The following is a 17155-nucleotide window of genomic DNA, read 5'->3' as shown; positions in this document are numbered from 1 at the left end:
TTTCTGTGCATCTCTGACAGACTGACACTGTTTGAAGAAAATTGCTGAACAGGCTTTAATCAATCATCATTTTTCAAAGTTTGTGCATTTATTTGTGTCACTGTGATAACAGTTCTTTCTTTCTTTTTTTCCCTTTGTCATTTGTATTTGAAAAATAATAAATAAATAAATAAATAAATAATAATACTAATTCCTGAATGGTACGAAGACACCGTTACGTTTTACAGTAACGAAAAGCTGGAGTAAATTACAGCGACCTATTCTTCAGGGGAAAACTCCCTAGTCGCGCGGCAGACGGTTTTGACAACCGGGCTTATCCACTGCCAGGATCTTGGAAGGTCTGCCTGTGGCTTCGACCGGCTTGGCCCAATTTTGGAGTCGAATTGTGGCCTGGGGCATCGGGTGGCTCAAGTCTTGTGCAGGCCGGCCTCGCACTTTCCTGGCACTTGCATCATGGATCAGATCTCTGACTGGCTGCTGCGTCCCAGAGCTGCGGTTGAGGCTGAAAGCCGCGCGACTGGGCGGCAGGGATCTCTGGCCAGTCAGAGCCTCGCCTTGCCGCGCCAACCCCGTTGGGTTTTCAGAAGCCAGTCAAATGCCCGTGACGGAAAACCGTTTTTATTCCCGTCAACCACTCACTCGTTGATTGAGGGCGGGCAGTTTGATTGTGCTGCAGCGTTGGTTCCCCACCTGACCTGACACGTCGATGATGGCCACCACGGATTTTTCATGGGAACAAAGAAAACATGGAAGCGAGAGCCACAGACGGCCTTTAAGCTACCATTGAAAGGGTGTGAAGCTTTACGGAGTAGAGGGATTGGCTTTAGAGCGACTGGATTGTTGAGAAGTTTTGACCACTTTGGCCTATCATCTATCCGTTCCTGCAAGTGAACGCGCTTATTCTAAAGTTTGCATCGCATCTGATCCCTACCGCCGTCGTCCTTCCAATGGTTTTCCCAGGCAGATATATTTTCGGATTTCTATCCCGTCTGGCGGTTCAGCAGGAATAATAATGAACACAGATGGTCATTACTGGTACCCGTTAAAATCGCTCCATGTGACCCCCTACCCGGAAGCCAATTCAATGTTACTTTGCTTGTTCTGTTAACCAAACTGGGCTTCCGCTACTAAGAACATTAGCATTTTATAGGGCCCAAGCTTGGGTCGGGTCGTAAGGCATCGACAACACAATAAAACGAAAGACAGCAAAACAAATAAAAATGACACTGATCAACCATTGGCGAGGCTGCTCTCTTTTCTGCGACAATGAGAGCAGATCGTACGACGCATGCCAAGCCCTACATTCTTTCAGAAGGTCGTCGCCGCTCGAAGGGAGAGAACTGATAAAACAACGTAGGCCGCAAACTCCTTGCTAGCTAACCTGTCTTTCAATCACACCAAAAGCCAAAGCTCGACACCGTCTGGCGACGTGTGATGGCCGGAGGGCGGTATAGATTCCCAGATCTCACGGTTAAACACAGACATCCATTCTCTTGCCAACGGACATTTCCCAAAAGCTCAAAAGGTTAGAAACCCCAGGTCCCCTCCCGTGGAGAGTTTGGCCATGCGTTGAAGTTTGTCGATCCTGTAATTGCCGGCGCTTACAGTACTTTCGGTTGGACAATCAATATCATGGGATTCAATACAGTCCGGGTAGGTAAGAATAAGAATACCCCCACACTTCAGGGTCATGATAACTCTTTGAATTTGAAGGAAACCAAACAAACCCTAGAGATGTTTTCGTTTTGAATTTGGCTCCTCCTCCTGGCCCCTCACTATTAAACCCTTGGTGCGGCCAGGGTCTAGTGTAACACTGTCTCTGATTGCACACGCTGGATCTTCCATCACCTCGTCAAATTTCTCAGAGTCACGGTTCCTTCGCCAAAAACATTGTTAATCTTAGGACTGCTTGTCCTGCCTCTTGGCATGGACACAGATGAAGCCCTAGACTGTGTTGGACGGGATGAAGCGATAAATAGCAGAACGCCACAAAAAAGCGGCGTCGACATGTTCAGGACAAAGGATCCCGAGAGAGTGAAAATTGGAAATCTTCATCCCGTCTCTATTCTGATGCCAGGCTACAGGTAGGATCCATTTATGTATGCATCGTCGTAGGGCCTTCATGCGACGTCTGCGAGAGCGTCATGTGCCTTGCTGGTACAGGACATGCTGAAGCACTGCGCTCCGGACCTGTCTCCTGCTTTTATCGTTTCCAGAACGCTTCTCGACATTTGTACTGCATGTGGCCTTGCTCTTTGCTCATCCTCTCGGATAGATTTCCGCAGCAAAAAGCTTTGTTCGTTTTGCCTTTTATAGGCGTACATCGCCATCCTATGAGACTACGGCGAGCACACAACGGATAAGGCTCACGCCTTTAGTCCTGCAAATTCTAACCATGCAAACATGCCTACCACCGCCACATTCCATTTTACATGCGACAACGATCTCTAAACGACATCGACTTAGTTTCCGTTCCATTTCACTGGTCGAAACAAAACCGTCATGGCCTGGTGTTCCATCACATTTTATGGCGGAAAATAAAATAAATCCGGCAAATGTCATTCCCTTAACGATGTTCTCTTTCGCCCTCCGTGATTCCGCTTTCGTTCTACATCAGGATATTTCCCTGATCTACATGTTCTCAGTGGCATTTTTCCAGTGGTGAATTTCCTGGCTTGATGCCCACATTGGTACAATATCCTAAACAGCCCTTCGCAAATTGCAGATAGAGTGCACCACCTACGGATTACTGCAAAATCAATTCTGGATAGCGGGGGCACAAGGGAATATGAGATGAATATCTGCGGATACCCGGGAGCTTCCATCCCGCCATCCATGGGTGCTAGATTATTAGCACGCTGCCCTTGCCCCTTCGCGACTTGGCAACAGAGGGCGAACTCCTCCCATGAAGGGGAACAGCTGAACAGGTCAAGTGGGTTAACTTTCTCTCGCCGTCGATGTGGAACCGACACCGACTCTCGACTTAGTCAGTTAGCGGCCCCGCCAGCGATAAACTAAAATGGACCCATCACACTGCCTTTCCAGAAAGGGCTCCACACGAAATCAACATGCAAGGCTATTTTAGAAACGCGGTAAATTTGGGGCGAGCTTTTTGCGGCATGCGTCGAAGCTTGAACCCTTAAATTCCCGAAAAATAATAAAGGGGAGCAGGATCGGAACGGACGCCGCCGATGAGCCCTTCGTATTATTTCTACCTAAAGTGAAGATCAGTATAATGCTGCAGGATATACTATATTTATCCCATCTAGCAGCCAGGAGTTGAGGAAGCTTGAACTTTGAGCAAGCATATATGTGCGTAAAATAATGTTCCGTTAGCTCACATGCACTGTACCTCTCCTATCCATCACCAACAGTCGAATTCCGCCCTTGGACAGGGAAATTTGATGCCAAGTTGAATGTCAGGCACGTTTGGTTACAGTTAGGTAGGAATAGCGCAAGGTCTCTAGATGCCTGTCCAACCCCAATCGTATTTAGATTGGTCGTGGCGCTTGGTTCCTGATCTGCTTCTGACTGTTGAAGATACAGAACACGCATTTGCAACGCCGGGAATCGTATAAATCTGTGATTACGTTAGAGTAAGGTACCCACATCCGGAGCTGCAGCATTTCGCCACCAGCAAGTGGGAGATAGGGGATATATACTTTTGCGCCTAGTAATGTACAGATGTGCTCCTGTACATACAAACTGCCCGGTGACCACAGCAGAACCAATACACGCTGTTCGATTTCTCCTTGGCTGCCTTCTTGCAGATCATGGTGTGCTGGTTTCTGGTTATCGGGATAGGCTTATTATAAATTTTCTTTATTCCATTTTTACCTTTGCGGTAAGTCCAGCGTGTCTCGACCCGAGGGGGGAGTGCAAAAGTCACCAAAGCAACGATAATAATAACTTATATCTCGTGTTCGGGGCACGGAATTGTCAGCGCCATACTATACTATTATATTCGTCTCGTCTCGTCGTGAACTGGATGCTGAACACAATAATAATGTGTCCAGAGGAGTGCAAATTATGTTTTAAAATAGATGACCGCGCCACGAGTTACCACTGCAGCGCACCCAAACCCAAACAAGCATAAAAATAAATAAAATACAGCATCAACTTCCTGCACGTCGTTATTTTACGACCCGAAAATAGTCGACAGGGAAGGATTTTGGCGTCTAACTGGAGGCCTTCAACCCCATATTTCCGCCGTCTTCAAATGGCTCACTCGCCCTTGCCGGACTCTGCAGGGTTGCATCATTTGCATTCCATTCTAATCCATGTGAGCCCGGCGCAGAACATGTCCCACTTGGCAGACTAAATAAGGCGAAGACCGCGCCTGTAGGCTGGAGGCTGTAGTCTGTATGTAATTTAAAAAATCGAACCCATCCTTTATCTTACTTGCACAAAAACCAGTGTTTTCAAACCCTTGTCTATTTTTTCAATACGCCGCGGCGCGTTTGATCCTCGTTTTTCAGCAGTTCGGAGCCTCATACAAGGCCCTTTTTGCATTAGCCAACCAAAATCCCCCCCAAATCGCCAACTTCGCTGGACGCTTTGCCGCGCCTGATTGGTTTGTGGGATCGATCTCTTTGGCCCTCTTGCTGAGACTTGCGGAAACTTCAGGTTCCAGCCAAAGCCGCTGTTCGTCGCTTTCGTCCGATTCTCTCCTTCCCCCCCCCCCCCCCCCCCCGGGACGACACCAATAATACCTTCTGTGACGTGGGGTTCTGCAGAAACAACGTTCGAGTCATTTCTGGGACGGTGGCAACTGAATGGCTTGGCTTTTCAAAATTAGCAGCAGCAGCTCAGAAGGCGTAGTTATCAACAGCGGCCTGAAGCTGCTCTTCTTTCCGCTAGCGGTTTGCGGCCGCCCTCCTGTCAGCTTGCAATCGTTGCAGAAACCTGCAGGTTTGGAGTGGGCCATGAATCCATGACGGGGAGAGCAGAGGAGGGGTGTGGCGGGAAAGGGGGGAGTGGCACTGCTCTGTGGGGTGGAGATTAAAAAAAAGGAAGCAGAAGGTGTGGTTTTTTCCTTACGTATATAAAATACCTGCATGATTATCCGCTCGTTAACTAAATAAATAATATGCGAATATTACAGCGGCAGATGTATCAAGTAAGGTGATGATTACCGTCGCATTGGGACTTTGTTTCCCTACATTATTCTTACGCTGGCTGCTAGCTCTTGATTTACCCAGTCCAACAGCCCAGTTAACAAGTACCGATGGCTTTCTCTATTGCTGTTTAGGGTTTATGAAGAGCAGAAAAAGCCGCCTGGGCTGGGCTCCATGCATATTATTACGGGTATTAAGCACTGAAAGAAGCGCAGGCGGGACGAATGATGATAATTTATTCATATAATAAAACAGTGCCGCGCCCTCCCTCCGACTCCTCCACTGTGGACGAAAACGAGGCGTCTCACTCTCTTATCCTCTATTTCCTTTTTAATTATTTTAACCTGCTTAAGGCCGCCTCTACATTAAATTTCAGCAGAGACTATAAATATAATCGAATCCCGCTTCGCTGGCTAGTACCGACGCTTCTTTTTTGTTTTTTTATCCTGAGACGATAGTATAGATCGGCCCCCCCATCTCGTCCTAGCCCAACTATCCTGACTTCTCCACAAGGATATCCAGCAAGAATACGACAATAGCAAAGTCCCAGGACATGGCCTGTTCCATATAAAAAGAAATACACTCCAGCTTCTCGAATAAACTCTAAAATTTGTTCACTTTATTCCACCCTGTTCTTCGTCTTGTCTGGCTTCTCGAGGGAGCTCGATATCGACTTCGTACAGTATATACTGGAACTTCCCACTGGGCTCACTACCTATTCATCCCTCATCCCTCGGGTTTGCTCCAATTCCAACTTATCAGCCTGGTCAACCCCAAGGATTACGCCTTTGCCGGGAGCAAAGCTTCCCGCATTCCCCTTCGATTCTGGGCTGATCTCGTGGACGATACTTTTCTCTCCTTTTCAACAGGCATCACGTCAGTGCAATGAAAGTAGCCGTACCAAAGCAAAGCAACCTCCGACTACATTTATCCTCCTCTTTAAATTTATAAGGATATAACCGCACTTAAGTGCTCCATCTCTTGCGGACGTCAAAGCAAGTGAGGAACTTGACTCCTCTTTTCTTGCACGCAGCGACCAACGAACCTGCTATAGACAGTTTCCTTCAGGGGGCGAGGAGAGAGACAATATGGAATACAGCCAACGACGAGCCCTATACCCTCCTCAACCAGCAAATGATTCACAAACCTCTCGAATATCCATTGGTGCTCTGCTAAATCCACCCCGGCATACCTCTGACTCCACTTCCATCCCTCCAACTTCTCCCCGCCACTATCAGCAACATCAACACCAACACCATCATCAAAACTACTCAGACCTTCCCTATCGTCAATCACATTACCACCCAGCTCAGAATCACACCAGTAACCATCAATCCATAGAAGGCCATACAGGATATTCAGATCTCCACCAGACCCCACGCTCCTCTTCCGCACACTCTTCTCCAGGCCTCTACCCGAGAGAACGCTTCCCATCCGTTTCAAGTAGCTCGTCTGCGATTGTCGAAAGACGCCGTGCGCCACGGCCCAAATACGATGAAGAAGAAATGTATTTCATCTGGTACCATCGCGTTGATCTACGCCAGGAGTGGAAGGAGGTCCGTGAGAGCTTTAACGCCCAGTTTCCCAATCGCCAGCGGAAAGGGTTCCAGGGCATTCAGTGTAAATACTACAGATTCATAAAAGAGAAGAACTGTCCGACGCTCCGAGAACAGCGTCGCAGACGCAGCGGCGGCAACGGCGGCGGGAGCGGCGAGAATGGCAGTGAAAACGTGAGCAGTGGTAGTGACGGGAATTCCAGGAGTGATTTCAATGAGGATTTACCGCAATACGGGGTTATCAAGTGGACGGGAGTCAGGTTTCCGTGGATGAGGGAATGGCATGGTTCTCAGTGAAGTTGTTAAACATACCTTTTTTAAACGATTATGATCCATCCCTTTGCTTATCGTGGCAATTATATACCCTGGACATTCTGTTTCCAGTTATAACGAGCCAGTTCCATTATTATTCTACGACTCTTTTGTTTCCTGGAGCCTTTCGATCCCACCGTCGCATATTCCATCGCCGGGCCGGACAAGTAGAATTCGGCGGCTCGGAACATCTTCGGCTTCTCCACCTACCATTCTGTTCTGTGCCTGAACCGCCAACATCGCCATATCCAGCATTACGATTCTCTCGCATTTACACAAAGATTTCTTTTGGTTTGATTTTCTCTACTTACCGGAGTTAAAAAAGGAATTGCTTGGGCCTGGCGGCAGGATGTAACCGGGGTGAATCGTCCCATGTGCAGCGAGCGAATTTAGACAGGGGCAACTTCAGGCTATCTACTTATAAATCATCGGCGGCCTGGGGAATGGGGGTGTCTGTCATGTTCTCGCGCACTTTTTTGTTTTAGTCTTTGTTTTGTTTGTTTTGGTTCCCTGAGATGGCTCGGCGCTCTTGTTTTTATTTCTATACTCTTTTTAGCCCCCTTCATTTCACTCTTGTTGTCTTATATTATGATTTTCTACGCCTCTATTATTTACTCGTTCCATTGGGTTTTCCGTTTTATATGTATAAAGATATCTGCTCCAGCATCTAGCATTGCATTTTAGCACCACCCATATTTATATATTATTTTTTTGCTTCCGAGTCCTGTCCCATCGGCATATAACTACATCCCTTCACTCCTACGCCCTCCTCTTTCTTCTAAGTGCCGAATAATTCCCTCCATCGGCCCACGGACAGATTCCACAAAATGTCCCCGGCCTTCTTGCTTCGCGCGCTCAAGGGATTCTGCCGACTCCTCACTGAGTCCTCACTTAGCCCCCGCTAAACTCAACACGGCATTTTGAGATCCCATACCTGACCCACTTCTAGTTTAGCCCTCGTTTTCCAGCTATCTCGAGCGGCTGACGGACCCCACCTAACGCCCACTTTTGCTCTCCCTCCACTCCGCACCGCCTGTCTCACAGGAGGCCAGATTTCCCTCGCTTCGGACGCTCGCGGCTCCGTGTGAAGAGAGAAGATTAACCCCCAGCTTCCGCCTGTCCATTCCACACGCCATTCTACAGTAGGAGCGCTGACGTGATCGGGGCCGGTCGCTTTAGACCCCGTTGTGTGGAAGCCAACGGAATATCCCCTCAGTTTTCCTCAGGCGTGTGCTATTGTTTGCTTCCTAGAGGCTATGAGGCGTTATTTTTTCTTCATAATGATGTAAGTTAACTAATCTTCATCTCGAATCTTTTTGTTGGTTGAAGACCCACAATTCTGAGCACTCCCTCTAAAATACACCTCACCCATATTACACACACTCTGTCAATCCCCCACTCAACCCTCTTTTATCTTAGTGTAGAAGGATAGATTAGAGAGCTCATAATTAGAATTAGAATTAGAATAAACAAGAAAGAGTTAGAGTCTTTGAAAAATATGAAAAATCAATATTATGGGGGTGCAGAGATGATGATGTGCTGAATATGTCCAGTGCACAACAACTTGATTGCGACGAACAATGCTGATTTAGTAAGATCTTAATACCATATCCCATGCATCACCTCACTACCATTTTCCCATCCATGACTAAATTAATTTTCCTTCTTATATATACTAGCACGATGAACAACACATTGTTTTGGTTTCTCAAATCTAAGACGCTCTAGCTCACCACTACCTACTCCCTTGCCGGTGACGTGCATTAACCACCGCCCTCCTAGGCCAGATCGTTGCCTATATATAGCAGCAAATCTGTTGTATGGGGGAAATAGAATATGCTCATTCGCAGCTGAGTGGCAATACTTGGAAAGTAATGTACATGTACATCCAAACTGCATTGGCAAGGCTACTGACAGTGACCCTAGTCAAATGATTCACGCCTTGTGGTCAAACCTCCTGGATCTGATTTCTTATCCCTGGCTGGGGGTTTGTAAGGCCTCAAATGGGATATGCGTGATAGAGTCAAGAAGGATCTACATGCTTGGTGGCCCTGGAGAAAGATGACGAAAGGGCTCGGCATAAATATATGGACGATTATTACTATTATTATTATTATTATTCCTTTTATTCTCCTATTTCAGTCAGAGACTATGCAGGAGACTCCCCCCCACAGCATCTTAGTCTGAGGGCAGAATGTATTTCCAACCACTCATCTGGCTACCTCCACTGAGGTGTATGCAGATCTCAAGCAGTCTTTTACTCTAATTACATGATTTTTGTGTGTACATCATCGGTCAGGGGAAATCCTCCAAGACTCCAAAATATAGACGATATTGCGGATGAAGATGATTTGGCCATTAATCACCAACTGACTCGCCGCATAATCTTAACATGGTACTACATAGGTGAAGATTCCAAGCAGGTACGTACAGGCAATTTTCCACTACCAATTACTACTACAACATTGTCTGTCATTCATTCAACCTCTACGAGAGGGGCTCTTGTAACCTCAAAACTATATATAAATATGTAAACCTTCTTACCAAAGGTCATCTATAAGTCTGTATATATTAAAAATCTAGCAGAAAATCCAGATGGTTCACTCGTCACGTCCTAATACAGCCAATCGCCTACCCTCTCTGCATAGCCCCGAATATATATCACAAAGCGCTCTATATTATCGTGCCCAAAATACCCTCAACTGAAACAATCGTCATTAACCACGCGTCCACGTATTTGGTGGGGGGAATGGGCAAGTTTTATCGTCCCTTGATAAAGGCTACAGGATACCATAGGTTGCCAAACCAACTTTGAATTCCCCGAAAACGGCTGAGAAGCACGTTCAGCTCCCTTCAGCTACTATTATACTTTATTATACTCTGCTTCCGGAATAAAAATAGAAATTACAGATATGACAGAAGGATAGCGAGGGGAGAGGGGGAGAATCCTCTGCCGTCTCTGTTGTATTTGATATAAATATATTTAGATATATGTATAGAGTATTTGCACGGAATACATGTATATGGACGTCATAACAGACCTAGATACAAATTAACTTGCAAAAGATCCCAGACCCGTGCACACACATGGAATTTCTTTCGAATTTCTTTCTTTTCTTTTCTTTTCTTTTCTTTTCTTTTCTTTTTCTTTTTCTTTTTCTTTTTCTTTTTCTTTTTCTTTTTCTTTTTCTTTTTCTTTTTCTTTTTTTTTTTTTTGGAAACTTCCAGCATTGCGCCAAAGGCAAACTTACGGTGAGACATTGTAGGGTGTATCTATCCCAGTAGGAGTAAGAGGTAAGAGAAAGCTTAGACCACAAAAGCAGGCCCCCATCTGCTAATATTGTTTTAACCTGCTATTCAAGAAAAGTCCACACACATGTTATTCTATTCCTGCAGTGGCTCTTCAACACACTGAGTAGAAAAAATAAGTCAGACCTATCTCCATACCTCAGTTGGCTTCTCGATCCCCCTGTTATCTTACATATACATACAATCCATGCACGATTAAAAATAAAAATAAAAATAAAAAATAAAAAAAATAAAAAAAATAAAAATCATGTAACCGTTGTGGCCCCCTCGTCCCCTTCTCCCTCGGAGGGTATAACACTAAGCCAGGACAACTAGCATCCCAAATCCTAATAAGCCAGTTTAGCGACATGTAAACGTTAGAAAGACGTCTCCAATTTCATTTCACGTTGTGGCGATGTTTTGAAGTTATGTAAAGCTAGCCCTATACGTGCTAAGTTGGCGCGAGAAGGATTTCCAACCAACTACGTAATCCGTCTAGTAATCATCATCGGAGTCGCCGCCATGGGAAACACCACATCCATACTCATAATTCTCATAGTCTGGATCAAACTCTTCATCGTCAGACGCATTGTGGCGATAATTTCTGTAAGCCGCATTGGTGTCATCAAATTCGTCATCGAAGTCTAGGTCATCATCGGGGTATTCATTTGCTGGGTTATCTTCAGCTATAACAGGAATAAATGTCAGCAACCACCAGAAACTAACGCCTGGGTACCGTACGAGTGGCAAGGAGGAAGATAGTTGAATGAAAAGGCAAATGAAAACAGCAAGGTAGGTAAGGACAAGGAGGAATATTTCAATTAGAGAGCGTAAAAAAGTAAAGTACCATTAGAATCTTCATCTTCCGAATCCCACCCTTTCCCTTCCTCGTCGGATTCTGCAAAGGCTTCCCAGAAGTGAATATCTTCTTCCGTAATCACTACCACACCAATATCTTTCGGCGCAATTCCATGTTCACTAGCCCACTCGCCGTTAAGAAGATGGGCAGTGTTTGGATCAGCAGCGACTTCCGCAACGGGGCGCCTAATAAATTCATCGTAAACATAGCTCTCGTCATTGTCATCCTCACTATCAAGGTCGCTAGCTGTTTCAAACGTCGCAATCTGTTTCTTTGGTGGGATGAAGTTGCTGTCCCTAACGTCTACCTCATCGTGCTGACGTGGTAGCTCAACCATTGAAGCATCCGTAGATAGGGCAGCATCTATGAGGTGCTTCACATCACCAGAATCACCTGCTCCGTCAAAACCTGTACGTGATGTCCCTAACGAATCATCGCTCACTTTCGGAAGCCGCGGTCGATGTGTAAGAACGTGTTTGTTCGGGGAGATTCCAACGAACCGACCTGGCCTTCGTGGAGGAGTTCGTGGAGGAGCCTTAGGAGAAAATCCAGACATTTCGGAGTCAGCAGTTATTTCATGGGCAAATTCTGCCAGCTCCGTAGCAAGCTGATCAGAATCATGGTCCCATAAGCTTGGATCTTCGTGCATGGACTGAGCACTTTTCATTCTTTGCTCCTTTTCTCGAGCTTGCTGCGCTCGATCGAAATATCGGGATGCTTTAGATTCTGCCCTCCATCGCTTCTCGGCATCGTTGACAACATGACGCTTTCTTGGAGTAGCAGGAGTGGTTGATATCTCGGCCGTAACAGCTGACTTGGTAATGCCCTTCGGGGCTGTAGGTGACGCTCCCGGAGCATCACCACTGACTTTAACTTCCCCTATCTTGGCTGCTAGGTCATCAAGTACAATCGACGCCCTCACATCATCTACTTGATGAGGTCGCTTTTCGATGACCACTGCCCGGCTCATTACCCGATTCCCTCTATTCTTTTGGATGCCTCCCGAGACCTTATGTAGAAGCTTTCGGGAGGGACTTGTAAAATCGCCACTAGGAACGATTATATGAAACCGACGTAGAGCAGAGGAAGGGGAGCTTATAACCGAAGAAGACCCGGAGCGATTTTTCACTGGAGTAACAGAGCATTTAGCAGCATGCGAGGTTCGCAAGGCCGATGATGACGATGCGGACGGAGGGGTAAGGCCTTTCCCTAATAAGCCTTCCTTCTTTGACATAATTGGCTTGTTTTGGAACTCTGATCTAGGAACCGTCGCTCGCACAAGCGGTACCCCAAGTCTGATATTAGACGTACTCACTGACCTGGGGCCCGTGATAGACTCCCCAGGGGAAAGTGTGGGTGATGCGTCGACACCGGCCTTGGCTCTAACACCGCCATCAGGCGTTCGCACGACACGCTGAAAGCAGAAGTCCGTGTACCGCCTTTTGGGCTGATGTATCTGAGATTGAATATCTATCGATCAGTGAGTCAGAAGGGGAGAGTCCTGGGCAAAAAATAAAAGAAAAGAAAAACGAAAAAAGGCCGGTAAACGCGGAGTAAAAACATTAGAACCCAACAGCAGAAGCCTGCCTTTCAAGATACCGATTTGAAACTTGAGTGCTTCATAAATGGTAAAACAAGAACACCAGAATTTCGAATACATGCGGCCTGAAAAGCTAGAAATGGATATCTAGCCATTCATCCAGAGCAGCAATATACGCCTGGCAAGCCACGTTCAAAATTGCATTCAAAACAAGAGGGTTATATAAAAAGGAAAAGCACCCACACAAAGTTTCAACCGGCTCCTCCTCTCTCCTCCGCTTGATTCGAATATGTTCCGGCGGCAACGACATGTTTATCACTTTACGTTTCTTTCCTATATAAAAAGGACGGAAAATATTGCGCCCTCCCCCTTGATCTCCGTCACAAAGTAGCTTGCCTCGCTCCCCCAATATCCTTACGCTGTGTATATGATACGACTTTACCTGCGCAGCGTTAAAAGGGCAGACACAGACAGCGTTTGTCACGAAGGATCGAATAGGTCAAACCACAAAAGTAACAAAGTCCTCGTCAAGTTAATGCGGGTTCCTGATAATAAAAGGGTTGAAGTTTAGCCGTGTGGAAACATAGCTTCCGTTGAGTTCTATTTTTGATGTTGACGTTATTGTTCTGCGGCAAGAATGAGAGATAAAGCCTAAAGCTTGGAAGGGCTAGTCGTTCCGGTGCATCACATGATATAAAACCTTAAACTTCAGGTCATAGCGAGACCTTTTTATTGAATCATAATTAACCCTGTTTTGTATTTCTTCCTATCGGTAACTGTATATAAGAATATTTTAATAGTAAGGGGAAGACTAGAGGGTATCACAGGTTATGCCCCCTGTCAAGCAATCCATTCCAATTTCAACGAGCACTCTTTTAAGCAGCATATGACCAACGAAACAATTGCGCTTTGTCAACCGTTACAGCCTTTTTCTGCTGATTTGAAATCTTTATCTCTTCTATAAATTCCTCTCATCTTCCATGTATTAACTAACCTGCACGTAGGGGGCAAACGGAACCAAAAGGGAGAAAATAAAATAACTACAACCAAAAACCAGTTCATATACGTGGTGGTTGTGATAATGATGATGACGATGACGACGATGATAGCAATGCAGATGCAGCATAGTCCAAAGCAGAAAAAAGTGGGGGGAGACGGAGGTATTAAATAAATTCTCGAATACGGCATCGTAAAATAGAATAATGGTAGATAAAAAAAACAAAAAGCAAAACAGAGCAACATAGATAAGATGAGATAGGTTTAGAACTAGCATAACGAGAAAAGGGAAAGAAAACAAGGGCAGATAAACAAAGCTAGAAAGAGAGGCATGCAAAATGAAGGTTTCAATGAAATCAAAAAAAAAAAAAAAAAAAAAAAAAAAAAAAAGATAGTAATAAGGCAACCATATGGTCTAGGATGGGTGTACCTTGTGCTCAAACCCTCGTCTTCAGCTTTTTCGCTTCCTCGGATTAAAGTGCTGGTGAATCGATTAGCAACCGGGAGGGCCGCGTGTCAAATAAGCCGCAAGAAAAAATTAAATTAAAAATGAACAAGACACGCCGGCCTTTGGGCGCATCATGGGGGAATGAAGGCTAGGTAAGGTTCGCGAAAATTAAGTCAAAATTTAAACAACATAATTATAAACCAATACAAGAATAGGAAGGTGAAAAGAAAAAGTAGGGTAGTCAAATAAGTAAATGAGATACAAAAATAAAAACCTGAAATGAAGCCAAAAAAGGTGAAAACAAGGGCATGAAATCGAAACGATTAAAAGTTCAGGACGAGTTGCGGAATGGCTCATTTCGCCCCAAGCTCTTCTTCAACCCAGCCAGGGAGAGACCCTTCGTTAGGGATAGACAACCCAAATCCGTTGTGGTTCAGCCCACCGAGACCGCCGCCAAAGCCTGAGAAGCTTCCCTGAGCTTGGTGATGAGCTATTCCACCGCGGGTTTGGTGCGGTTGGCTTGAACCCTGACCGAAAGCCTCTTGCGAGAAAGATGGGAGGCTGACAGCGCGAGAATGTTGTGATCGCGGGACATTCAGGGAATTACCGCTAGTGGCGTGGTGTGTCGACGTTGGTGTACCAGCTGAAACATTCAGAAATCCGTGAGTGGATCCTTTGGACTGATGCATTGAGTTTCCATTTGACAGGTCATTTGATCCTGCGCCGTTATAGAGGGTGGCTTGTTGATGGGCGAGTGCTTGCTGTTGTTGCTGCTGAAGGGTTGCCAAAGCAATGGGGTCATTCATACGGTTCTCTTGCTCCTGCGCCTGTTGCTGAGAAAGTTGGTTCAGATATAGTGTCAGGGGATTGTTGCTTCCAGCATTCAAGATGGCAGACGGGGTTGGGGCAAGTGGGATTTGCCGGCCATGTCCATTTTGGGAATGTGACCTTGTGGATCCTGGTGCAGGGGATAGCGCTGGCCTCGTTGGGCTTGATTGTGATCCGTTTTGTTGTAAGTTCCCGTTCAAAGTAGGGGAGGACTGATGGCCATCACCTCTGTTCTGGCCATTACTGTTGATCTGGCGGGGAGGGTTCCCGCAACGATCCTTTCCAAAATTGATTTTGAAACGCTTGTATTCCTCCCGGCTGCGCATTGCCTCAATCGCCTTGATGGCATTGGCAATGTTGGTAAAGTTGACGAAAGCACAACTCTTCTCACGCAAGGCATTGACCAATTCGATTTCACCATACGAAGAGAAATCTTGGCGAAGGCGTTCTTCGGTCCAGGTTTCATCCAGGTTGCCGATATACACATTGCGCGATGCCCCGCCACTAACTGCCAACGCGATGGCAGGTGGAAGAGCGCCGGAATGTTTGCCCCAACCAATCTTAAGTCTCCTGTTATGGATCATCAAACCCTGTAAGTTGCTAAGAGCATAGAAGGAGGCGGCAGATGTCGGGTCAATAAACGTGACGAAACAAATGTGTTTGTCAGGAATGTAGCGGATGTGGTGCAACAGGCCGCCTCGTACGACATTGCAAATCTCCTCAATCGTCGTTTCAGGGTGGATATTTCCCAAGTAAACGGTTCGGTTTCCCAGATTGTTTACACCACCAGCGGAGGTGGCAACAGCGGCCGCTGCAACAGATTGCTGGGCCAATGCATTTGAGATCAGATCACGATCAGCTGAGTTGAGAATGTGAGCATATCCTGGAGCGATGCCGAGATACTGGGCAGCATTCTGCTGCTGGGTCTTGGAAACATAGGCGCAGCGGTCCTTCCCATAGTAGACACGTTTTGGCGCTTGCCACTTCGTCTCTTGGGGTAGCTGGGTAACAGCCTTAATCGCATTGCTGATGGACAAGAAATGCACAAATCCAATCGACTTCTCTTTGACAATCTTGATCGTATCGATTGGCCCAAATTTACCCAGATCTTCCCGCAACTCCTCCTCAGTAACATCCTCCGCGAGATTCCCTAGGTAAACGTTTCTCGAGGCTCCGGATTGCTGGACCGCCAATGCCACGGATGTTGGTACCTGTGATGGCTTACCCCAGCCGATTTTGATATCATTTCCCTTAATAGCAAGTTTCTTCAAAATCGCATCGGAGTGAAAGTGAGTGGCTGAACTGCTTTCCAAGAACGAGATAAAAGCACAGTTCTTATCCGGAAGCAACCGAACTGACTCGATCTGGCCACTACGAACATGGCCTAGGATCTCCTCTGCCGATGTTTCGGGAGGAAGGTTTCCCAGATAAACGGTCCGGCTTGTTCCCGAGATAATCCCTGGTCCCTGGAGAGAGACATTCGCGGCACCAAAAGCTGCATTGGCAAATCCAGGGAAAGAACCAACTGGAGACTGAGGGCCAGCCATGAGCTGAGAGGCATTGAATCCATCTGGTGACATCAGGCTTTGGTACAGCTGCGGTGAGAGAGCGTTCTGGTGAGCCTGAGTAGGGCTGCCCATCTGGTTCTGGTTCTGGTTGTGTCCTGACCCATTGGCCTGGGGGAAACCTTGGAATCCAGTGAACTGGGGAGAAGTGAAGGCAGACGGCGTGCCAGGCTGGAATGGGCTTCCAAGAAGAAGCTGAGATGGGAGGAGCGGGGTGAAGTTCATATCAAAGGCGGCCGTTCCTGGGGCAGTCACCTCCGCAGGGTTTTGTCCATTCATACCGGTATTGATGGAAGGGATATTGGCTCTACGAGAGTTGCGATCGCCAAATCCCATGTTGTTTGAGGTGTAAGCTCCGTGAGAGAAGCCAGTGGCGTCAGCATTCATAGTAGGAAGTTTAGAACCTGGCTGCTGCATTGTAGAATTTGGTGATAAGACGGAATTATGGTCGAGTACGATCCAGGACGGTATTATATTGATCGTGTTTGATAGGATCACAGAGAGAAAATATCAGCGGTTCCAGTTATATGACACTGCTGGGTTCAGTTGCAGGAGATTGTAATTAAAAGAGGGTATGTAGTAAATGCAGCGCTTATGAATTCGACGGGGGAACGAAGAAGATTTGTGTGGGAAAAAAGCTAGGTAG

General features: G+C 46.4%; 3 protein-coding genes across 4 annotated transcripts; 1 reads left to right on the top strand and 2 right to left on the bottom strand.

Annotated features, from left to right (window-relative positions):
• Positions 1-663: 663 nt before the first annotated feature.
• Positions 664-9588, top strand: BDBG_09469. Of its 2 annotated transcripts, XM_031724020.1 has the most exons (8): positions 664-1035; positions 1141-1353; positions 1482-1525; positions 1608-3443; positions 3547-3844; positions 3944-5022; positions 5105-8856; positions 8912-9201. In XM_031724020.1, exon 7 carries the CDS (start codon positions 6206-6208, stop codon positions 6968-6970), a length of 765 nt encoding a protein of 254 aa, XP_031581439.1. In that variant the 5' UTR covers positions 664-1035; positions 1141-1353; positions 1482-1525; positions 1608-3443; positions 3547-3844; positions 3944-5022; positions 5105-6205; the 3' UTR covers positions 6971-8856; positions 8912-9201. The 2 variants fall into 2 exon arrangements, with proteins under 2 accessions (XP_031581439.1, XP_031581440.1); XM_031724021.1 differs by lacking the exons at positions 664-1035; positions 1141-1353; positions 1482-1525; positions 1608-3443 and having other exon boundaries at positions 3821-5022; positions 5105-8576; positions 8705-8856; positions 8912-9588.
• An 837-nt stretch (positions 9589-10425) lies between these two features.
• On the bottom strand, positions 10426-13290 carry BDBG_09467 (uncharacterized protein). The gene is made up of 3 exons (XM_002620119.2): positions 12916-13290; positions 11121-12602; positions 10426-10959 (listed from the first exon to the last, which is right to left on the bottom strand). The coding sequence occupies exons 1-3, from the start codon at positions 12980-12982 to the stop codon at positions 10769-10771; spliced, it is 1740 nt and encodes a 579-aa protein (XP_002620165.1). The 5' UTR covers positions 12983-13290; the 3' UTR covers positions 10426-10768.
• A 764-nt stretch (positions 13291-14054) lies between these two features.
• Positions 14055-17153, bottom strand: BDBG_09466 (differentiation regulator). Its single transcript, XM_002620118.2, has one exon. It carries the CDS (start codon positions 16924-16926, stop codon positions 14470-14472), a length of 2457 nt encoding a protein of 818 aa, XP_002620164.1. The 5' UTR covers positions 16927-17153; the 3' UTR covers positions 14055-14469.
• Between the last annotated feature and the right edge of the window lie 2 nt (positions 17154-17155).

Source organism: Blastomyces gilchristii (assembly GCF_000003855.2).
Source record: "Blastomyces gilchristii SLH14081 genomic scaffold supercont1.47, whole genome shotgun sequence".
Classification (NCBI taxonomy): Eukaryota; Fungi; Ascomycota; class Eurotiomycetes; order Onygenales; family Ajellomycetaceae; genus Blastomyces; species Blastomyces gilchristii.
Note: the sequence above shows the minus strand (reverse complement) of the source record. Positions and strands in the feature narration are given on the sequence as shown.